This window comes from Ziziphus jujuba, chromosome 5 (genome assembly GCF_031755915.1).
Source record: "Ziziphus jujuba cultivar Dongzao chromosome 5, ASM3175591v1".
Classification (NCBI taxonomy): Eukaryota; Viridiplantae; Streptophyta; class Magnoliopsida; order Rosales; family Rhamnaceae; genus Ziziphus; species Ziziphus jujuba.
Genome location: NC_083383.1, coordinates 2,812,931 through 2,835,807, shown reverse-complemented (window position 1 = coordinate 2,835,807; position 22,877 = coordinate 2,812,931). Strand labels below are relative to the sequence as shown.

Below are 22,877 nucleotides of genomic sequence, written 5' to 3'. Positions count from 1 at the left end.
AATAGTAATAATAATAATAAAAGATATTTTTCAAGTGGTATTTAAACGGTGGAGGTACATATACGATACATATTATATATACACACACATGACGATTGATGTATAATGTTAATTTGCCTGAAAGACTAAGGCACTCGTTAATTGTCTTCCTCATACAAAAATGTCAAATGGCCTGTCTTTCTTTTTGGGTTTGTTGGTAGTGGTAGTGTTGGCGCCATCAAAAGCAACAAATAATGTTGTGGACATCCAAAAAGAAGTTGTGGGAATAGGTCGTGTTATGGATTACAGCAGTCGTGTGGGAAAGGAACAGAAAGTAGCCATGGAGATTGCGCTCCGACATACCTCTCCCTCAAATTCTACAGCTCAACTGGGTTTGCGCTATCACGATACATCACCAAATTCAACTTCACCTGTTACAGCTGGTAATTAATTCATTCACTCGAATATATTTTAGCCTTTTCACACACACACGCACACACATATTTATGTATGTCATCAAATGTATAGATGCAACCACATTTGTTCTTATAAGATAAAAAAAAATAATAATAATAAATAAAAAAATAACAATTTTATGCTTTAGCCTTGCATGGCCATACTAAACGTCTCTTGGCTTGGTGAGGAGCCAGACAGTGTCAACTCCAGATGTTAGACTTAGTTACACCAACAAAAATACAGATATCTACCTGACAATTGAAATTTTACTATAGCTTATGATAAAACTGAACCATTCATGTATGCAGCAGCTAGCATGACAATACATATCCAACATATTTGAACTATCATTTATAAGAAATATATATATATATATATATATGTTTGAACTATCAACACCACTTTATTAGATATGGTGCATTTTCCCATAAATACTTCGGTCCAAATTATTTTTATTTTAATAGGATCTATGTATTCAAATATTAATTATTATTGCAGTGATCGAATCATAAAAATCTAGTTATTTTGGAGGTATATTGCCATTTCTCAGACTATAATACTTAGTTTCTCTGTTTTCTTGCAGCAATTAATCTCATAAAAAGCAAAGCAGTTCAAGTGATAATCGGAATGCTCACCACCCAGGAAGCAGCTCTAATCTCTGAAGTGGATAATACCACCAAGAATTTGCCTTACATATCCCTTATTACCCCAGCCACAAGCCAGTCAGTATCGGTGCCACATCAATCTGCATCTTATTTCCAAATGGCTAACGACATCATCTTCCACATGCAATGCATTGCTGTCGTGGTCGGTCATTTCCGATGGCGAAAAGTCACCGCTATCCATGAGCAGAGCAGCTTATTTTCCACCGGTTTTGGATTTATCACCCACCTATCCGATTCACTCCGAGTTGTTAACTCAGAGATTGAACACCATGCAGCTTTCCCATCCCTGTCTTCTCTCTCAGACCCCCATACAGCCATTGAAGAAGAACTCAAGAAGCTGCAGAACAAGAGCAACAGGGTTTTCATAGTTGTGCAGTTTTCTTTCCAGTCAGCTGTCCTGCTTTTTGAAAAGGCAAAGCAAATGGGTATGATGGAAAACGGTTATGTATGGATTATTGCAGATGAGATTTCAAGCTTTCTCGGTTCTGTTGATTCTTCTGTTATGCATAACATGCAAGGTGTAATTGGCATTAAAACCAGTTTTCCAGAAAAAACCAAGGCTTTCAAGCAATTCAAAATCAGATTCAGACGACTGTATGGATTACTGTATCCTGAGGAAGAGAATACTAATCCCAGTATCTTTGCCCTCCGAGCGTATGATGCAGTTAGCGCCATTTCTAAAGCCTCGAAGAAATTTAAAGGAAACGTTACATCTAAAGAAATAGCTAAGACAATTTTATCCAGTGATTTCAAAGGCCTAAGTGGCATAATAAGATTCAAGAATGGCGTACTTTCAGAAATACCGACCTTTCAAATCATCAACGTGGTTGGAAAAAGCTACAGACAGTTAGCACTCTGGTCTCCTGGATATGGTTTCTCAGAGTACTTTGTGGAACATGACGAAATGAAATTAGGAATGGACGACGATGGTGCTATGAATGGAACTATGGGTCCACTCTATTGGCCAGGTGGCAGGCAGACAGTGCCCAGGGGGTGGACTTGGGCCAATGGAGAGGCACCATTGAGGATAGGGGTTCCTTCGAGGGGTGCCTTCAATCAGTTTGTGAGAGTAAGCTATGAACAGGATCGGAATCAAACCTCTATCTCTGGGTTTTCGATTGAAGTGTTTGAAGCTGTTGTTGGGCGTCTCCCTTATCAATTACCTTACTTTTTTGTCTCCTTTAGTGATTCATACGATGAGTTGGTGAAACATGTACATAGCAAGGTACATAGAAAATCTATTTAATTCATCTATTTAAAATAAAATTGAATTAAGTGTTTTCCTTTTTTTTTTTTTTTTTTTCTCTCTCTCCTTTACCAAAATTATAGTAAGTACTGGTTGTTATGAAACAGAAGTTGGATGCAGCTGTTGGGGACATAGAAATTATGGCTTACAGGAGTCAGTATGTTGATTTCTCACAGCCATATGTGAGCTCTGGCCTTGTAATGATTGTGAAAGTAGAACCAGATAGGGACAAAGAAACCTGGATGTTTATGAGGGCCTACACTCAAAAAATGTGGCTGCTCATCATGGTTATGCATCTCTCCATCTGCTCTGTTGTCTGGCTAATAGAAAATGAACATGTTCAGAACCCTGAATTCAAGGGCTTGGGAGCTATGCTTTGGTTTTCTGTCACCATCCTTTTCTTTTCCCATAGTATGTCTCTTATATATAATATATATATATATATATATATATGTGTGTGTGTGTGTAAACTTGTAAAGCTTAACTTTTGTTCAATGCATAATGTTTATGTATGTGCATGAAAATGCAGGGGAACCACTTAAGAGCAGTTTGGCAAGATTGGTGATAGCGCCATGGTTGTTAGTGATTCTAGTAGTTACATCTACTTTCACAGCAAGCCTAGCCTCCATGATGACTGTCTCCCATGTCAAACCATCGGTTTTAGACATTGATACGCTGCACAGGAAAAATGCTAATGTTGGGTGTGATGGAAATTCTTTTATTGTAAAACATTTAGTTAATGTTATGGATTTTAAGCCACACAACATCAAGAATATTTCCTCAATCGAGGACTACCCTCAGGCCTTTGAGAAAGGACACATTTCAGCAGCTTTCTTTGTTGAACCCCATGCTAAAGTCTTCCTCGCAAAGTACTGCAAAGGCTATATAAAAACAGGACACTTTTTAAAACTCGGAGGTTTTGGCTTTGTAAGTTTGTTATTTTCCAGATCCTAGCTCGATTATTTCCTTCTCTTTGCTATCTATATTAATTTTTTTTTTTTTTTTTGGTTTAATTTTTTCTGTTTCAGGTTTTTCCAAAGGGCTCGGCTTTGGCCATTGATATTTCAAAGGCAGTCCTTGAAGTAACTGAGAGTGGACAAGTGGAACATTTAGAGGAAGTCATGCTCCACTCTTGTAACTGTTCTACTCCAATCAACTCGGATGGTGATTCTATTGGTCCTGAGCCTTTTTCTAGCCTCTTCAAAATTTCAGGTGGAATTGCAGCATTTGCATTCTTAATCACAATTATGCAACTAGCGGATAAAAATCTGGACAAGTCTAGCTTCTTATCAACATTTTTACTAAGTAGAGGATTTTGGAGATGGGCTTATACTTACCTCTCTCAAAGGTCCCAGAAAAACATCAATTTCCTTCCAACCTGAAAGTCTAATATTATCCATACTTCCTACCTCCGTGTGTGTGTATATGTATACATATTTGATTGTGATTTTCCAGCTAAACGTCCATAAATTAACAATTAAGAATGTTAGTACGGTATTAGGAAGGTGCCCTAAGTAGATTATACTTTTGTCTGTTTATATACTTTCCTAATCTCTTCGATTCAACTTTGTATACATAATTGTTTATAGATTGTAAAAGTTTACAATTGAGAATATAGAACTTCATTTCTGTATCTCTTTCTTTTTACTTTGTCAAAGAAAAACAATTTATAACAATAAAAAACACACATCTGGATCTAGCCAATGGTTCCATATAAAGTAGTCTGTCGCATGTAATTAAGTCATAAATAAATTCGCAAGTTGCAAGATCTGAATCTTTCAAAAGTCTTATAATTGATGTGGGATAAACAAATCATTTTTCAATCTTTTTATACTACAATTTATATTTTAACTGCCACAACCTACAATTGTTGCTAATTCTAGGATGTAATCAAATTCCAATAATGAAGCGGGTTAGTTGAATAGAATTTGGTGAAACAATCTTTTTTTTTTTTTTTTTTTTTTTTTTTTTTTGGGGTAGGAAGAGAAATGTTTTATTCCGTGACTAACGTTTTAGAATCAAACTACTTTTATCGAAACAGAATAAATGGAACGTCATGTATCATGATTTGATGAAAAACGACGACGTTACACATCAATAAAGGAGGGGCATGAATGATGAACCAATATTCCTATTTAAAAGCACCGGGTTCGGAATGGGCCCCAAATCTCCAAGCGGGTCGTAAAACGCACGTTTGGGTGTCAGCTTCCTTAAAACCGGGGCCACGGTAATTTCATGACTTGAATAATGAGAATTTCAAAACCTTCAGGTCCAGCACAAACTAGCATGGCACTGTGATCCCCACTGTCCATTAACTCCCAAAGCCCACCCTCATCCACAACGCGTGGCCAATAACAATACCCCCCTTAAATATCCAATTCACAACGTTGACGATAAAGACCTGAGCTGAATTACCGACAGGCGCGTGGGTGAGTAAGTTTCACGCATCTAATGGGACCGTACTCATAGTCATGCAGCTTTCCTTTCTATGGATCTCCGCCGACACCAGCGACTAGCAATTCGCCAAGACACCTACAACATACAATTTCTCTCTCCAAAAGTCAGGAAATAAAAAAAAAAAATTGATTAAAATATGAATTTGCCTCCAAGATTCCAACTCATTCGAGCAAAACGATGGCGTCTATTGCACTCCATTCCCTAGAAAGCCTAAAGCAAACCCAGAACATTAGTTTACTAGTCGGAAAAAAACAAAGAAAAGAATACCATCATAGATAAGACAGCCTTGCTAGCTTGCATAGGTTAGATATAAATACACGCATATATGCCAGTTCATATCCTCTTTCGTTCTCGTGCCCCCCGCTCACTCTTTCTTTCTGTCATTTCCGCAAACAGTTTGCGACCCTGGAGGCTGGATCTCTCCTCGAAAGTGGAAACTGTGAATTAGAAGCTTCTGAAATTCCATTTGTAAAGAAAGCTGGTGGATCTTTAAGGAAATGCTCCAGTGATTGAATATTTCTCGGTGGTTTATAGGCCAAGAGGTTGATCTGATAGGGAGGCTTGACGATGGAAGGTAGAGATGGAACGGTGAGGCTTGGAGCTCTGAACATGAAGCCGGATCGGGTAGCCATAGATTCGGGTCCAGATGTATCGGTTTCGTCACCGGTAACAAGACAGAAAGCTGCTGCTGCGAAGCAGTTCATAGAGAATCACTACAAGAATTATCTACAGGGGTTGCAGGACCGCAAAGAGAGGTGCATTTGACAATTTGATATATGCGGAATTTCTATTAGATTTGGCTTTATATATTGTAGTTTGCATTCATTATAAGCTTCGATTTCTTTCCATTTATGGAACGCGTCTGTTTATTTTAATTGATATTATGACAATTGAGAATGAAGCAGCAGCTGCTGTTCCATTTATGACAATTGCTAGGCCTTATGTTTGGTGCATATGATCCTGCTAGTTTAGTTTATGACTGTACAAAGTATAATGTGTTCGTTATGCATTTGTTTCCATTTCCTGATTTAGAATCTATATCTCTCTTATTTATTTATTTATATCTTCTTGTTAAAATGTTGGCATGCTTTTTGTGGGCACATCTGTGATCGTACCTATATTACTTTGAACTCTGGCATATGGCTTGTAATTTTCATGAGAAATTGCCTTTTTCTCTTCTATGATCTGATTAAGCATATATCTTGTGCTAAAGCGCTCTGCTATCAAGTATTTGAAAAGCTAAAGGAACTACGATATAGATAAATTTGTGCTGTGTGTTTTTTCAGACGTCGAGCACTTCAGAGAAAAGCAGAAGAAGCTCAGGTATCGAATGAGGAACAAGAGGAGATGATGAGGAATTTGGAACGCAGAGAAACTGAATACATGAGGCTGCAAAGACGTAAAATTGGGATCGACGACTTCGAGCAATTAACTGTAATTGGTAAAGGTGCATTTGGTGAGGTATACTATAACATTGTAATGTAACTTGTTCTGGAACTATTATAACTGCCCCTTATTCGACAAATTAGCATCTACAAATGATAGATTTATTTATTTATTTATTTTTTTTGAGACTTATTTGTCCTCAGTCAAGTAGATCTATATTTGCTAATTTATGACATGAAGCCTATTAAGTATCTTTTTATATCAACTTAGCAGGAATAGTGACTTATGATTATGTTCAATAGCATCTGGATGGAATATCACTTAAGTTCCTATTTACAATAATATTGTGAAGAAAATAGTATATGTCTATCATTGATAATAAGAGATTTATTCATTACATATTGTAATATTGCAGGTGCGACTATGTCGTGCTAAAGGTACAGGAGAGATCTATGCCATGAAGAAATTGAAGAAATCAGAGATGCTTAGCCGTGGACAGGTAACCAATCACTTTCAAGTGTATGAATAATTTCCATTGTTGTATAGAAGGATACTTTTATGCTTAATTACAATATCTTCGTATGAGTACTTAAGAGTAAAGAATTTGTTTATCCTTTTTCTAAAATCTATCAATATTTTGAAGTGTTGATTTCAATTAGCAAATGGAATATCTTTAAGTTTATGATCAGTTTATATTGCATAGTTTTTGCAGTGGTCTAAACTTATCGATCAAATCTGAAGTGTGGATTAATTAGATAAATTTGATGTTTCATTAAGTTGATTTTTATGTGCATCATATGAATCTCTTGCTCACAACAAAAATGCAGCATATATATATATATATATATCTATATGTCTATATATATATATATATATATATTATTAATATGATATGTATTGTGTGGGTGTCTGAGTGTGATTAGAATAAATTATGCCTTTTTATTTGTACTTTCCATGTAAGAAAAACATAAAAATAGGTCAAGTCAATAATAAGCTGGTAAGAAAAAGTATATACTTATTCTTATTCTATATAAGTAAACAATTCATCTGTGGGTTGGGAAGTGTTTCTTCTTCTTCTTCTTTTGCTTTTTCATTTTTGCATTTTTTTCTTTTTTAAATTGATTTGCATTTGATACTTATTTTGGTATCTTATTGACTGTCTACTTCATTATATTTTGACAAATTAGGTTGAGCATGTTCGGTCTGAGAGGAATTTGCTTGCTGAGGTTGATAGCCGTTGCATCGTGAAACTTTTCTATTCATTTCAAGATTCTGATTTTTTATACCTTATCATGGAGTACTTACCTGGTGGTGACATTATGACATTACTGATGAGAGAAGATATTCTTTCTGAAGATGTTGCACGCTTTTATATTGCAGAGAGTATTCTAGCCATTCAGTCAATTCATCAACACAATTATGTTCATAGGTATGCTGAATTGTTGATTACGTTATGTTTCATTCTTATTTTAGTCTCTAGAAGTTATGATACCAAGTTGAATTAAGTTATTATGCTGGATGATTTGATGGGAAAAGAAGGGGAAGTTTAGGCCCAGCTTTCATGGCCATTCTCGTGGCTCAGTCTAATAGCTGAATAAGGCTCAATTTTGTGAACAAACCTAGTCACCTAGGCCAAAGCATGGACTTCATTTTGGAGCCTGAACTTTTGGCAAAAATTGTATTCATTGACCTAAAGCTTTCTAACCTCTGCATGAAACCAAATCTCGCCTGCTTGTATCTCTGCAATTTGCCAATCTACTTCTTTGTAATATCTATGGAGCAATCCTTGGGTGTACAGTAATACACCAATATAAAGACGATAGAACTTTTTACATTTTTTTATGAGACATCTTCTTAAATCAACACTCTAATTCTAGTTAATATATTCAAGTTAATTTTGGATTTGATGTTATTAACGTCTTTCTTCATTTTGGTTGTCCAATTAATGTAAACTCAAGACAGGCAAGGTAACATTTGTGGCAGAAAAATTATTTTTGCTCTTTCTCCAATTTAATGGATTCAAATCAGAGACCTAGCACAAAACTAGGCATTTCCTTTGGAATAAATATTAGCACACATGACTTCTTTCCTAGCAAAACAAATAAGCTTTGGCTTACTCTGTCAGTATTCTGCTTATAGGGACATAAAACCAGATAACCTGATACTGGACAGAAATGGTCATTTGAAGCTTTCGGATTTTGGCTTGTGTAAGCCTCTGGATGATAAGTATTCAACAATGCTATTAGAAAATGAGGAGTTGGGAAGTCAGGAATCCATATGTGAAAATGAAGGACAATCTGGATGTGATAAAGTCCCTTGGTTGATGCCAAAAGAACAATTGCTACAATGGAAACGCAATCGCCGTGCATTGGTATTTACTAATTACTCATTTAATATCTTGTTTTGCATGTGTAAGCACATATATAATATTGTACCTATTAAGTGGCATTTCTTGCCTGTTGTTTATCAATTACATCTATGTCCTGCAGGCTTATTCAACTGTTGGTACTCTTGACTATATGGCTCCTGAGGTGTTGCTCAAGAAAGGGTATGGAATTGAGTGTGATTGGTGGTCACTAGGGGCAATAATGTATGAGATGCTTGTAGGATATCCACCTTTCTGCTCTGAAGATCCAAGAATGACATGCCGCAAGGTGGATTCTTCACAGTTGTGATTAACATTTATATCACAAGTATCTTTTATCCTTTACATTTGCTAAATGTGTAAAAATTCTTATGCAGATAATCAATTGGAGAACATGTCTGAAATTCCCTGAGGAACCGAAAATATCGGATGAGGCAAAGGATTTGATTCGTCGCTTATTATGTGATGTTGAAACAAGGCTGGGAACTCGAGGAGTGGAAGAAATAAAGGTAACCACCTTTAAGAGGAAAAATATTCTTTACAGGTTCCAGATAAAGCTTCAGAACCTTTTCCCCCTTTTTCTGGTTTGATGTGTTACAAGATAGTCTTGGACTATTCATTGATGAAAAATAACAAATGAGTTATCTTAGTGGTCAAGACATGGACGCATTTAGTTGATCTCAATTGCTCTGACTTACAGATTTCGACAATCTAACAGTAGGATGGCTCAGTGCTAGATTAATCGTTGTGAACTTTTTTCTTTCTGGTTTTCAGTTCGGTTTGTATTCTTATATGCCAAAATTTTCTCAGGCCCATCCATGGTTCAAAGGCATTCAGTGGGACAGGCTGTATGAAACAGAAGCTTCATATAAGCCTATTGTGACTGGAGAATTGGACACTCAAAATTTTGAGAAGTTTCCTGAAGTGAGTACATTGGCGTTGTGAAACCTTGTTTTTTGGCATAAAATTTGTAATTGAAAAATGCATGATAGCTTTTAGTTTTGAAGTTCTTATTGAATCATTTATTATGTATACATTTTCCTTTTTGAAGTAAGGCTACCACATTGAAGTTCTTTCTCTTTTGTTTTGCTAATTTTTCAAAAATCATGCTAAAGCTTTTCTGTTTCTTCTTTTACTACTATAGGTAGAGGGAACACCATCTGAAATACCATCAGTGGGACCTTGGAGGAAGGTAATATTTTGTTTTCTGTAGTTGTTAAATTTTACGTTAAAAGCCTGCTCAGAAAATCTTGTTAGGTTGTATACTTTTATGTTGCCTTTACTTTCAAACATTTTGTCAATAATTTCTTGCCTTCAATTTTGCAGATGTTGACATCTAAAGATACAAATTTTATTGGATATACTTTTAAGAAATCAGATGTCCTTAAATCACTTGAAAATTCAGGTTTGATTCTCTGCCCTTAAATGTCTTTTATAGCATCCAGTTTTCATATATAATAATTGTTTTACATACATGAAGAGTTTGCCATATTATTTAGTAACTTTGAGTTAATGTAGGAAGGATACAGATTTGAGCTAATGTGAAGTGCTTGAAAGAAGATAGAGCTATATTAATGTCGAAGTATAATAGAAAAAATAGAGGGATGTAAATGTCTGGAATTAAACCTCAATTATCCTTTCCAATTTTACGTATATCTCATTCTGCCCTAGAGCTTGAAATTTTAACATGACCACGCTTCATTATTTTGCCTAAATGCAAAATGTGAATCATTGTTCGGTCTAGTTGATAAATTTTAACTTGCAAATTGGTTGGACGCTAGCACTCAATCTAATTTTGTATATATATTTTTGCTGGAGGTTATTTTTGAGGTTTTGAAGGCAATTACAACGAAATATAATCCATTGCTGATGTGAAATGCAGTTGACATAGATCTGTAATTAAGGAACAAAAAATGATTGTGTTGTAATGTGGGAAGGTGTTGGCTTCTTTGCATTATTGATTACGATAGACATATAATTTTTGGTGATTTTCAGGTACAGACATGAGATCAAATGGATCTGTGAAGGCCCCTTCGCTGATTTCATTGTTAGGTAAGGCTAACTTTTGTTTTGATCTCGATCCGGTGTAGCATTACTTTGCTAACATGTTTGTGAGAATTCTGATATCCTGAAGTTCACCATTTCTCACAAAGTGTTATTAATTTTGCAATTAACAATATTTTCACTTCCTCCTGGTGCAGGTCGAATTGACTTGCAAGAATCTGTGATATCGGAAGGTGAGCAGAAGCAGGAAAATTGAATTTTTGCATTTGTTTTCGGCACAAACTTTCTCTGTATATCCCAACGATAACTTAGGATCAACTTATGCAGTTTTGTAAGTTAGATGTATGTTTTCATAACATACAGGACTGGCCCAACTTTATACGTGGCCTTAGCGAGAGCCTTTTAATTGATTATCTAGTATTTTTATATAAATAATATTACTCAATTTATGTTGATAATATTCTTTTTTTTCTTTTCTTTGCTTTGGATATATTAAATGTTTTGACTTGAAACACTAAGAATACTTGTATTTGTTACATTTTCTTTGAAGGAATGTTGATTATCTTTTTTGAATTATAAATTGTTAAAATATTGGTTAACATTTTATGTTTCTACAAACGCGTTCTTTTTTTCTTCTTTGTTTTTCCTTTTTTTTTTTTTTTTTTAATTCCTGGGCAATGTTTTTATGTTTGTTTGTTTGTGATCATATATTTTATTCTCCAAATTATTAAGCTAAAATATACTTGCCCCATATTTAGTCATATATCTACTAAAAATATATATATATATATATATATATATATATATATGTATATAAGTCAATACATATTAACGACCTCCATGATATTTATCACCTTGTAGATGACTCAGATATTTTTTTTGTTTTCTTTGGATAGACTAGTGGATTCATACTAAAAAGGGTATTAATTCACTAGTTGATCAGAAATAGGAATAATAGTCCAAATTGGCAAGCAAAGTTTTTTATTTTTAATTATATTATTTTCTTTTATTGAAAAAAAAAAAGAAGAAGAAAAGAAAATGAAAAGCGCGGGAATAGGCGGTTCAGATTAAAACGGTGGGTAACAGTTATAGTGCAGCGGCCAGGCAATTAGAACTGTGAAATACGTCTATGACAAGTAAAAGACATTAGATATTTTGGATGCTCCAATAAATATCTGCTTCTATGCCTTGTCTCTAATCAAGCACAGCTTTGACGTGGCAACTCCGTGGCACCATGACACGTGTAAAAGCGGTGACAACTGTAACGTTCTTTTGTCCCCAACACCGCCTCCAAAGTATTCATATCATTCCCCCAAACCCAACCCCAACCCCTCCCTCCTCTCTTCCTCTCATTCCTACCCATTTTCACTTCCATAATCATCATCCTATCCCCCCAACTTATTATTTTTTCTTTTTTTGAAGGTTTTTTTTTTTTAAACAGTATACATACATACATGGACGACTTCACAGCTACACACTCTCGGCCCGATCCCCAGTCTTCTGGCTTTTCCGGAGATAGTTCTCTTCCCTCAACCCTCCAGGTATCTATTTTCACCGCTATTCCTTAATTTTTTTTTTCTTCCTAATTTGTATTATTCTCCTTGTCACTCTGCAGCTTTGTTGTTTTTTCTGCCTTCTTAAGGATTTTTGTTTTATTTTTTTGGGAAAAATATGACAGTTTTCCAGAACAATTATACGAACAAAAACAACCGAGTAAAACCATTTCTCTTTGTTTTTTAAATGGCTAATTTTTTGACGACTGGTTTGGACGAGATCCATAGGGCCGGTTTAGGACCGACACTGTGAATTTATAATATTATATTGATCAAGCATTTTTATTTTTTGGTGGCCCCAACTATTTATTCTCATTGAATGTTTAATTAATAAAGGGAGGAGCGACCAAGGTTTTGTTTTAAGCCTTTTTTTCCAGAATAAATATGGAACCAAGATGTGTTCCCTTTCTGACAATTAAACCTGTATTTATGAAAAGCGTACCTGCAGCAAAAATATCTGTATATGTTATGCGGGAGTCTTTATTTCACTTGCTTGTCTCTTAAACCATGTGAGACTCATGGTTCTTTTCAACTTTTATTTTTATTTTTATTTTTTTCCTCTTTTTGATAGCGTATATGTTTTCTCTTGCTCGTCTCTTAATCATGTAAATTAGAATTAATTTTGAAGTTCATATATATATATATATATATATAGATCTTTACAATTTTATTAAAACTAAATTAAAAGCTTATATTAAAAACTCTGATGTTGTATTTTATTTTATGTTTTCTAAACAATCAACTTTAAATTCTTTATATATGGTTCAGAATTCTTGAAGTGAAATTCTATTATTGACAAAAAAATATATGATTAAAATATATACTTCCTTTTTTTCTTTCACTTAATAGTTTAGAGGTTCCAATCCTATGGGATTATCTTTAGGCTGTGATGAACTCTGTGAAAAAGATATTTGTTGTGATTAGTGTTGTTTTTCTATCAGCGAACTCCAGAGGCTTCAGAATTTACGTCTACTGAGTGGACAAATGAGAAGCACAGCATGTACCTGAAGTCCATGGAAACATCTTTCGTAAAACAGTTATATGATTCCATGGATTTGCTTGGTTGGCGCTCAAAAGAGGGGAAATTATCACATTCAAAATCATCAAGGCGTCCATATACTCATTCCCGTGCCCCATCTGGCCAGGTCTCATTCCTTTGATCCAAAAAGTTAGTTCAATTTCTTATTAATGGCTTCTCTTTATAGAAAATTTTATTGAAATGTTCTTTCCCTTGCATTTGTTATCTTTCCCAGTTCAAAGTTCTTCGACGTGGGGGCTGGCAGAATATCAAATTTGAAAGACCTGAATCTACATTGAAAAAGACTGAGGAAACTTGCGATGCTGATCTTCTTTCAAATCGGTGGATCCGGCATTACAGATCCGTATGCAAGGACCAAGATGTGGGATCTCGTGCTGTCCCGGAACGTTTTGCCACCATAACTCGAACAATTGATTCAGAAGGGAAGGAGGCAATTTTGCTTGGAGCTGATTCAAGTCCAGAGCAGCAGCTTTTTGTTGGTCAATCTCATTTGTGCAATACAATTGCACTTGGTGTGTTTTTTGTTCTTTTGTTCCTTTTTTTTTTTTTTAATTTTTTTATTTAATTATTTTAGGTTTTTCCACTGAAATTAAGAATTTTGGATTGTTGTCTTTTGTTTTGTTCCACTGTTATGGACAATTTGAGAAAGGAGGAGGAGGGAGTCCCAGAAGGCTTTAATTAGTGCCTCTTAAATTTCTCTGTTTTGATTGTTGCAGAAGTTTCAGACCAGAATTTTGTTGGTGAAGATATTGAAGGAGAAAAGAAGACAAGTGGCAAATGCAGTGCAAAAAGGGTGAAAACTCGAGTAGTCCATTCTTCAAGTAATGATCAGGTATATCTAATATATGTATACAACATTGTTTCTTAAATTGTAATATTTTATTTTTGTAGTGTTAATTGGTACATACGCTGGTTAGGTTGTTCCACTCCGCAAACCTCCCCCAATGGAAGATGCTGGCAACAACTGTATTCCTGCAGATTTATGAAGGGGAAAAAAGAAAAAAAAAGAAAAAAAAGAAAAAAAGGGGACAAAACATTTTGTGGCTTCTAACCAGAGGGAGAGACAGAGACTTCATACGCACTAATATCGATCGACGACTTGTCATCAAATACCTTTGCATGCCTTATGCGAGACGAAGAAAGAGGGATAAGGGTATATAGACATATATGATAATTAATATCCTGACTGTGTATTGTAAAATTAATAATATAATGGGGCAAATTCATCATTTTCACTTTATCCTTCTTTTTTTGGTTAGTCAAATTTGGAATTGCCATTGTGAGGAAGTTAATGCAATATGCGTTTGGTTCGTTTTACTAAAATATATGGCTTTCAACTTGTCATTACAACCAATTGAGTAAGTTGGATTTAATTGATAAATTATTTATATTTATATGTGAAAGGTTTTAAGTTGGATTTAATTGATAAATTATTTATATTTTTATGTGAAAGGTAATTATTTATATTTATATGTGAAAGGTTTTAAGTGAATATGATGAATTTATTATTACAATGATGGTTGAAATACTGAATAAAAAGGAAAATATTTGTGATTGCGATAAATGAAGTATAAAATAGAAATTAAAAGTACGCTTTCATTGTCATAAAAAAGATTTGAATTGGATGAATTATCAACTTAAACGATGGTTATGAAGTTCCAAACATGCTTTTATTATCAAAAAGAAACTCTAAACATGCTTTTAGAGTAGGCGACTATGGTGAGATGGATATATGACCATGTCTTCAATTTTGTCTGCCATCTTGATTTTTATTGCCTAACCTCAACATACATACTGCCCTGGACTTTTATGTTGGGTATGAAAAACAGAATAGAAGAGTTTCATATTGGTCCCCGTTCTACCCGATTTATCATCGTTTTGTTGCTCTGGTTTTATGTAAATTTTTTTTTTTGTTTTTTTTTTAAAAGATAAAAAGGAGAGTTCCTAGAAGGGTTATAAGCCTTATGTTAGTGACCCTACCTAGGCAGTGTTGCAAAGTGAGACACACAATAACAAAGCTTGTTAAAATTTTGAAGTATAATTTTCAAACTCGATGTGGTTTTGTGCATAAAAGAAAAATTAGAATTAAAATTAAAAAGTTAGAGCCTCATGTCAAGTGCCGGTAGGGTGGGAAGAATCTTGTAAACTTCCAAATTTATCACGTGCATTCATTTCCAATAACCCGCTTAACCCATTAACACAACCGCTTTCTTTTGCGTTTCTTTTCTCAATTTCCTTTCTCTGCTTGCCGTAAACGAAGAGAGAAGAAAAACAAAGAAAAAGCCCTAAATCTAATACGAGGACGACACGCATATCCTTCAATTTCGGTCGAGCGGTCAATGCAAATTCATTGACTGTTGAATCCAAAGCCACTGGTGTCGTCGCGTGAATTTAGCCTCAGACATTTCCGGTGCATTCAAGCATACCCTCCCCTTTGGTTTTTTTTTTTTTTTGGGATTTATTCCCATTGCAGAAAATTCCCGAATCCCCGGATATTTTCTTGTTGTCAATCTCGTCTTTTTGGAGCCTCTGCGAAAAAGTATCAGAGGCCTTCGAAACTTTTCAATGCCGCCATTTACGTCCACCACGAAGGCGGTGTTGTCCTTGTTATCTCGGCGGAGCGGTTTCAGAAATCTGGTTAGGTACAGCGGCAAGGTTGAGCGTTCGAAGAAATTGCATCAGAGTCGGTGCTTTTTCAGTGGCATCGCGGGCATCGAGACCGGATCAGTGCGTCAATTGATTGGCTCTGCAAATCAGGATGTGAGTTCTTTGTCGGGAGCTTACTTCGATGTTAGTAATGTTCAAAGGAGGCGGTTTCTTGGTTGCGGGGATGGCGAAGAAGGCGGTGTTTTGTCCAAAGTTTACGAGGAAAGGCGCGTCTTGGGGTATTTCTTTCTTTGTCCCTTTTCCTTTCCATCTCATTTTCTTTTCCGAGATAATTTGTTTGATTTTGATCGGGTATTTGGTATTTTAGGTATTCTCCAGAGCAATTATTTGATGTGGTTGCTGCGGTTGATTTATATCATGGCTTTGTTCCCTGGTGTCAGCGGTCTGATGTACTTAGACATAATCCCGATGGATCGTTTGATGCTGAGCTAGAGATTGGGTTTAAATTTCTTGTTGAAAGTTATGTCTCCCATGTTGAATTAGATAGACCAAAGCGTATGAAGGTAAATTTTATATCCTTTACTCTCTTTTTTTTCTTTTTTTTTTTTTCTTTTTTTTTTTTTTTTTTTTATGGTTTCTTCTATATGTTTCCTTCTACATTGGTTGCAGGATCTTTGGTTATAAGATTGTAATATAAGCCTGTGTATTAGTGAGTACCATTGTGGTTGGTGTTAGAGCAAATTTGGCTTAGGTCTTCAGTGTTCTATATAGAATTATAGATTGAAATTACATTTTCTGGGAAGCAAAGCTCCAGAAGATTATTACTGACTTTTCAATGTATTAAAGTAAGACCTTTTATTTTGAGGCTATATTTGGTTTTTGTGGTCTTTAGTTTAGGTAGATACCTAGTAGTGCAAAAGTGACATTAATATCGAGCAGTGACACTCACTGCATGCATATGATGTGTTTATCACCTATAATATATTCATTGCTTGAATTGGGACTTCTACTTATCTTGACAGCTTTCGGCTTTGGTGCTCTGTGAATTTTTTTAAGCCATTTGAGGTTGAAATTAGAGAAAGTACAAGTTGATACTGCCTGTTCGATTAATAAATCTGCCCTTCCTCTTCTTTGAGTCATTATTTACCCAACATATCTTATCATCAATAGGTTGAGTTTTATGTACATTGAAATGTCTCTGGGAATTTTAAGTGATTCCTTTGAATTTTTTTAATTTTTTATTTATTATTATTATTATTTTTTTTTTTTACCATGCTTCAGTTCTCAATGATATAATCGGTTCTGTTATTGTTATGTTTTTGCGGATGCTGCTTTCTCATAATCTTTATTTCTCTTTTGCTTCTAGACCACTGTGTCAGATAGTACACTTTTTGATCATTTGATAAACATCTGGGAGTTCAACCCGGGACCCGTTCCAGGGACATGCAACCTTTATTTCTTGGTAGATTTTAAGTTTCAGTCACCACTTTATCGACAGGTAACAATTCTTTGCTTAATTTATTTCTCTATTTAAAAAATAAATAAAAATTTCTGGCATTGTTCTGACATTATAAAGTTTTGAGGAACTAGGACTGCATGATTAAACATTTATTCTCCCATATCATTCCTCTATTATGCTGCAGTACCGGACCTCTGGTTCATACCACCACGTCTGGCTGTGAGCATATCTCAGCATCCTTTCTAATTCTAAGCAACAACATGCTCTATAATCTGCCGCGGCATAAACACTTCAGCCGTGAAAAAACCATCGCTAGTTAACATTGCCAATCAACTATCTTTTACCTCACTAGACTTTTAAATCGCTGTCACTTCAACCGCCACCTAAATTGTGTCCACTGCATCTTCTTGCCTTGGGATTTGATACCATAGTTCTTCCCATGATTTCTCAATTTTTGTAATTGTCCAGGTTTGACTAGTGAAAATATTTGGTTTAGGTAGGTTATTTTCTTCTGAATTCACTTTAAGTCGTTTCAGAGTTTGCTGCACGCATTACCTTGTCCTTTTGAGTATGTCGAGCACTAGAAAATGGAAAGAAAAAAAGATGGCATGAACTTGTTTTTTTAATGTCTTTAGATGAGCTATAATCTCACATATTTCCTGTAACTGTCCTGTTCAGTTTTGGGAAATCCTTTCGTGGTACAGGGTGCTGATCAAATTTGCAAGTTCGATTCTTTGATAATAGCCTGCATGAATTGAAATTTAAATATTGGAAATTTTCTGTATGATTAATGCAAGTTGAAGCATAGCATTACAGCTACATTTTTCGTTTTCAGGTGGCATCCATGTTTTTTAAGGAGGTGGTGTCTCGATTGGTTGGTTCATTTAGTGATCGATGCCGTTTGGTATACGGACCTGCGGTCCCAGTCCTTGAAAACTCGTATGGACAAAGAGCCTGAATTTCGTTCACCATTCAGTGAGAATACAGTTACACATACTTGCCGGGTATTTTTGTTTGGCATGCTGCCCGGTGCCCATGAGACATTTAATTCTTGTTAATTGTTAAATGATCAATAGGAGAAATGGAAGATTTAGTTATGAATGTGTTTTACAACACCTTAGTTCTTCATACTTTGATTAATTTTTAATCAATTTCTTTCTTTGTGTAATCACATTTATTTGAATATTTTTATCTGGTAATATAACTTCTTCTTTTTTTTTCGTCTTTTTTATTATTATTATTTTTTTAATAATATTTTATGATGCAACTTCAAATGCAGCCTCAGGGTTTAATGGATGAAAAGCAATAGAATAAATGAAAAAGGTGGATGAAGTAACAATCATTTATTGAAAATAACAAAACAAATTGACGAACGAGAAAGCTCTGTGTAAAATTCTATATAAAAAGCTGTGTGTAAAATTCTACATAAGATTACTTAATAAATTTTTAAATTGATTAAGTGTATCTAATTGATATTTTAAATCTATTCTAATTTTCTATTCGGTAGCTATTTCAACGTTAAAATTGATCAGTTTTCATCATTTTAAGTGTTATCTCTGTCTGTGTCAAGCCTAATTTATAGTGGTTCGTTTTCCCTGCTAATATGCAAATTGGGCTTGTCGGGCTTCTGTATTGGGTCGAATCTTACGTCACTGAACATGTCATTGGGTTCGGAAGTTGCAAGGAATAAAGTAAGCTGGACTGCTGGAGTTGGAGTTGCCAATTAACCGAAGTTATTAAGGGTCAACTGTATTCGCTTCTATACGGAAGGTATACAGAAAAGAGTGCATACAAAAATCAAAATTTTACATTTTTTGTGAAAATGCTATTCATATACGACCCCCACAAAAAAGCTCTAAAATGCTATCTCGAATCTTTTTATATTCAAGATATATTTATAAATTTGATTATCATTTTTTTGTTTTTTACTATAAAGAATATTTTTTTCCATAGGAACACATGAAAAATAAAGTCACATATCAAAATTTAGATCTGAAAAAGTAAGAATATTTTGTAATGTAAACACAGAGAATATACAGATGCCATTTTAGCACCCCCAAAAAAAAAAAAAAAAAAAAAAAAAAAAAGTGGGCTCTAGGTTTTTTTTTTAAACCCAAAAAAAAAAAAGTGGGCCCAAAATTTTATTTTATTTTATTGAAAAAAAAATAAAAAAAGAAAGAAAAGAAAGGTTGTGGAAAGGGCGGCTGGGGATATAATTGGCGCGAAGGATGAGAGGCCTCGTATACGAAAATGACGAATGAAGAGTAAAAAGCTAAAAAAGGGGACGGTGGAGGGGAGGCCGAGGAACAGAAAGTAAGGCTTTTCTATCTTTGCACAGATGCCCACAGTCAATTGACTCACTAAAGCCTGCCATGTTAGATTACCAACAAGGGCTGCATTTTTTCAACAATATTGAAATTTTACTTTCATATCCAGCAAGTAAATTTACAAAAATCATAACAATATTATCAGAGAAGAACCAAAAGGAAAAAAGGAAAAATGAAATAAGGAACTTGATGGACATTGGGATCGTTAATTTAGGGTATAAGTTTTATATTACGGTGGTAATAATTTGTTAAGTTAGAGCTTGAAAGGCATGGAACATCATTAATCTGTCGAAGTAATTAAGAATCATTTGAGATACTTGGAAGCAGTGAAAAACACAGACAGAGAAAAAGAAAGAAAAAAGGAAACTAAAAAAAAAAAAAAAAATGATGGAGCCCAGTTTGACCAATTAGAAAATGATCCATCAATTTTGTACTGGGGAAAAAATAGTGCAAGCAGTAAGAGTTGTCATGGTCATGGTATGGTCTGTAGCCATTATATGGTGGTAGATTCCCAAAAATACCTCAACATTAAACAATAATTCATGTGCTTTTAGAGATTCTCCAGCTGGAGATTATGTTTTGGAGATTGAAATTTCCGATTGGGTCCCTTATAACGTATCATCTTATTGGCAATTCAGCGATGATTACACCTTGATATTGCTCCATTTGCTGCTCTTGACCACAAACACATTTTTATATAAATATGAAGAACAGCTATGTAAGAGAATATCTTTTTCTTTTTTACGATTGCTCCTTCCATCCATCTCTTATTTATGCTTCACCGTCACTTTCTGCCGTATCTTACAAAATTATTAAAAAGTTTTTTTAATCGCTTTTTTATCCCTTTTGCTTTTTACCTCGACCACCCCCTTAGTTTTCCCTTATCATTTTCTTGGTTTTTATTCAATATGCAATCTTCAACTCAATCACGTATTCATTGGTTTGATTCGGTGGTAAAATAGAATACAAATTCAAATTTTGATTGTGTTGAATTCTCCCATTCCAAATTGTAATATGTTGACAAAAAATAGAAAAATAAAAAAAATATTCAATTCAACCACGTAAAATATTTAATTCTTCCCACGAAGAATATATTTTTCCTTTATTTATTTTCTGGAATTCTTCTCCATACATAACCCTGAACTTTATAAGATAGTAAGGAATAATGTATGCAGCGTCCGTGACCCGGAAGAAGGTGAAGATCTGGTTGGCAAATTGAAGAGGTTGGGATTAAATTTTTTTTTTAAAAAAAAAATTGTCGAAAAGCATATTGGAAAGAATGCATAATATCGTTTTGGAAAAAGTCCACAAACTTTTTTAATTCAAGACTTTTGTTTGGCTTATTTGCACTTGCTTGACTCGCTCAAATTCCATCGAATCCTCTAGACCAAAAAAAAAAAAATTAAATTAAAAAAAAAAATTCCATCCAACCCAAAGCGATTGCTTCCGCATCCTTTATATTATGTGATTATATATGTTAGTTAAGTTGGATACACTCCTATAATATATTTACATAAACTTCAGAGTAGAGAAATTGAAGAGATTGCAATTCGTTGAATATATATAGCTTTGCAAAAATATCCATTAAATATATTGTGGCTAGGTTTTTATATTGCTTGCACATATTTAATTGGCTATTTTTTTGGGGCAAGATTGGTTATTAAATTGCTGTTTGTGACAATAAATTCATGAACACAAATTTGATGGAGTGCTATGATATGCGCAATGGTGTTTGAAGAGGTAAAACTGAAGGAGGAGGAAGCAAAAGGAATTGGAAAGCATTGGAAGGAGCTGACTTATCCAAGCCCTAATGAAATTTCAATCCAAAATCAATTAGAAATCTGTATGAGAACCCACTTAAATTAAATATGGTAAATGATTTTTACTTTTTTTACCGTTGTGGATTTAGATTTGCATTTCCAACAAAATATTATATTTCAAAATTGACAATGAGAAAGGGTAGTGACCGATATATATATACATATATATATATATATATATATATAAAACCGGCTGATCAGTACATCACTTGCCTTTAAAACTTTTTATATTTTATGTCCAAAAAAAAAAAAAAATGGAAAGAAAATTTGTATGTAAATAAAAAATTATTATACGAAAACATTCCCAAACAAACAAAAATGGATTACAAAAATTAATTAAGTGCACCCACGAAAAAGTTTATATGTATATAAAATTTTGACATTTTACAATCTAACTTTAAATTGTTAATTGATGTTTCACCCATATCATATACATCATGACATCACATTACCATTTTATGTTAAAACATCCCAATAAATCATAGCTCCCTCTATATATATAAATAACATTTTTTTTGGACTTGCAATTAATTTAACATTTGATGGACCAGAACTTGGTACTAAATTTGGATGCAGAAAGATGAGTGCCTGAAACACAGTTATTTCAGGAAGGGGTGAGATAAAGAAACTGCGTTATTTTTCTGGTTTTGTCTGGCTGACCACGTAGGCGATTAGGCTGCACAGAAAGGCCAAGTTGCGAGGTCCGTGTCAAATGGCAATTTTGCGATTTTGGCGGTCCACCATCTGTTGGTCGTTTCATTAACAAAGGAATATTCATTTAGGCGTTTTAAAGTTGCAATAATTAAAATCTAATCTTTTAAATTTTGAAATTTACAATTAACATTCCCGATGAAATTGATATTTATTTGAAGAGAAATTCTTTCTTTTCCATTTCATCAAAATTTTATACGGTCCCATTTTTGCATACTATCATATAAACATATAAAAAATATAAATTATTTTTATACAATCTTTTTGATATTTAAAATATTTCTAGTTTATAAAATTCCAACTAAACCAATATAATATATATATATATATACATACAATCTCATACTTTATATATTTGAAATGTTCATTGCTAAAGATATTCAATTACATATTTCTAAAATGTATTTAAGATATTTAATCATATGTTTCTGAATATATTTGAGATATTTAATCATACACTCATAAATATGTTTAATTATTAAATATTTTTAATTGTAATTTAAGTTGGGATAAAAATATAAATTTCTAATAGGATTGTATAAAGTTTATTTGTTCGGTGCAATTAAAACTCCGAGAGTTGGGTGTGAATAAAATTACAAGAAAGTGCACAAAGAATTATGCTGACTTTTAAGAATATAATACTATGCTGACTTTTAAGAATATAATGTCACTCCAAATTTATCAATGCAAGGTTTATATATTGTTATTAAATTCAAACTTCCAATATCAAACTAAAGAAGTTAAGATTGTCAATTCAGCTATATAAGTACTCACTCGTTGTTGGCAAATTAAATCAAACTCAT

The 22,877-nt window shown here is 33.9% G+C and overlaps 5 protein-coding genes across 5 annotated transcripts; all 5 read left to right on the top strand.

Annotated features, from left to right (window-relative positions):
• Nucleotides 1-160: 160 nt before the first annotated feature.
• On the top strand, nucleotides 161-2,888 carry LOC107419949 (glutamate receptor 2.7). The gene is made up of 4 exons (XM_060817027.1): nucleotides 161-422; nucleotides 1,019-2,325; nucleotides 2,454-2,725; nucleotides 2,876-2,888. Exons 1-4 carry the CDS (start codon nucleotides 161-163, stop codon nucleotides 2,886-2,888), a joined length of 1,854 nt encoding a protein of 617 aa, XP_060673010.1.
• LOC132799175 (glutamate receptor 3.1-like) lies at nucleotides 2,881-3,844 on the top strand. Its single transcript, XM_016028793.4, has 2 exons — nucleotides 2,881-3,273; nucleotides 3,375-3,844. The coding sequence occupies exons 1-2, from the start codon at nucleotides 2,974-2,976 to the stop codon at nucleotides 3,726-3,728; spliced, it is 654 nt and encodes a 217-aa protein (XP_015884279.2). The 5' UTR covers nucleotides 2,881-2,973; the 3' UTR covers nucleotides 3,729-3,844.
• A 1,027-nt stretch (nucleotides 3,845-4,871) lies between these two features.
• LOC107420010 (uncharacterized) lies at nucleotides 4,872-11,030 on the top strand. Its single transcript, XM_016028868.4, has 12 exons — nucleotides 4,872-5,558; nucleotides 6,090-6,264; nucleotides 6,605-6,688; nucleotides 7,377-7,618; nucleotides 8,329-8,560; nucleotides 8,679-8,843; nucleotides 8,932-9,063; nucleotides 9,365-9,478; nucleotides 9,699-9,746; nucleotides 9,881-9,959; nucleotides 10,550-10,606; nucleotides 10,756-11,030. Exons 1-12 carry the CDS (start codon nucleotides 5,371-5,373, stop codon nucleotides 10,812-10,814), a joined length of 1,575 nt encoding a protein of 524 aa, XP_015884354.1. The 5' UTR covers nucleotides 4,872-5,370; the 3' UTR covers nucleotides 10,815-11,030.
• A 631-nt stretch (nucleotides 11,031-11,661) lies between these two features.
• LOC107420000 (cold-regulated protein 27) lies at nucleotides 11,662-14,390 on the top strand. The gene is made up of 5 exons (XM_016028855.4): nucleotides 11,662-12,099; nucleotides 13,053-13,256; nucleotides 13,365-13,662; nucleotides 13,867-13,982; nucleotides 14,068-14,390. Exons 1-5 carry the CDS (start codon nucleotides 12,013-12,015, stop codon nucleotides 14,134-14,136), a joined length of 774 nt encoding a protein of 257 aa, XP_015884341.2. The 5' UTR covers nucleotides 11,662-12,012; the 3' UTR covers nucleotides 14,137-14,390.
• Nucleotides 14,391-15,229: 839 nt separating this feature from the next.
• Nucleotides 15,230-18,431, top strand: LOC107420001 (uncharacterized). Its single transcript, XM_016028856.4, has 4 exons — nucleotides 15,230-16,035; nucleotides 16,125-16,320; nucleotides 17,124-17,255; nucleotides 18,052-18,431. The coding sequence occupies exons 1-4, from the start codon at nucleotides 15,716-15,718 to the stop codon at nucleotides 18,172-18,174; spliced, it is 771 nt and encodes a 256-aa protein (XP_015884342.3). The 5' UTR covers nucleotides 15,230-15,715; the 3' UTR covers nucleotides 18,175-18,431.
• The last annotated feature ends 4,446 nt before the right edge of the window (nucleotides 18,432-22,877 follow it).

Excerpts from the sequence above, each read along its gene's own strand:
- LOC107419949 (XM_060817027.1), top strand. The coding sequence starts at position 161 with ATGTCAAATGGCCTGTCTTTCTTTTTGGGTTTGTTGGTAGTGGTAGTG. Across the intron at positions 423-1,018 it reads AACTTCACCTGTTACAGCTG|CAATTAATCTCATAAAAAGC; the intron begins GTAATTAATTCA and ends GTTTTCTTGCAG. Across the intron at positions 2,326-2,453 it reads TGAAACATGTACATAGCAAG|AAGTTGGATGCAGCTGTTGG; the intron begins GTACATAGAAAA and ends GTTATGAAACAG.
- LOC132799175 (XM_016028793.4), top strand. The coding sequence starts at position 2,974 with ATGATGACTGTCTCCCATGTCAAACCATCGGTTTTAGACATTGATACG. Across the intron at positions 3,274-3,374 it reads AACTCGGAGGTTTTGGCTTT|GTTTTTCCAAAGGGCTCGGC; the intron begins GTAAGTTTGTTA and ends TTTCTGTTTCAG.
- LOC107420010 (XM_016028868.4), top strand. The coding sequence starts at position 5,371 with ATGGAAGGTAGAGATGGAACGGTGAGGCTTGGAGCTCTGAACATGAAG. Across the intron at positions 9,960-10,549 it reads TAAATCACTTGAAAATTCAG|GTACAGACATGAGATCAAAT; the intron begins GTTTGATTCTCT and ends GGTGATTTTCAG. Across the intron at positions 10,607-10,755 it reads TTCGCTGATTTCATTGTTAG|GTCGAATTGACTTGCAAGAA; the intron begins GTAAGGCTAACT and ends CTCCTGGTGCAG.
- LOC107420000 (XM_016028855.4), top strand. The coding sequence starts at position 12,013 with ATGGACGACTTCACAGCTACACACTCTCGGCCCGATCCCCAGTCTTCT. Across the intron at positions 12,100-13,052 it reads CTCTTCCCTCAACCCTCCAG|CGAACTCCAGAGGCTTCAGA; the intron begins GTATCTATTTTC and ends TTTTTCTATCAG. Across the intron at positions 13,257-13,364 it reads CCCGTGCCCCATCTGGCCAG|TTCAAAGTTCTTCGACGTGG; the intron begins GTCTCATTCCTT and ends TATCTTTCCCAG.
- LOC107420001 (XM_016028856.4), top strand. The coding sequence starts at position 15,716 with ATGCCGCCATTTACGTCCACCACGAAGGCGGTGTTGTCCTTGTTATCT. Across the intron at positions 16,036-16,124 it reads GAGGAAAGGCGCGTCTTGGG|GTATTCTCCAGAGCAATTAT; the intron begins GTATTTCTTTCT and ends TTGGTATTTTAG. Across the intron at positions 16,321-17,123 it reads ATAGACCAAAGCGTATGAAG|ACCACTGTGTCAGATAGTAC; the intron begins GTAAATTTTATA and ends TTTTGCTTCTAG.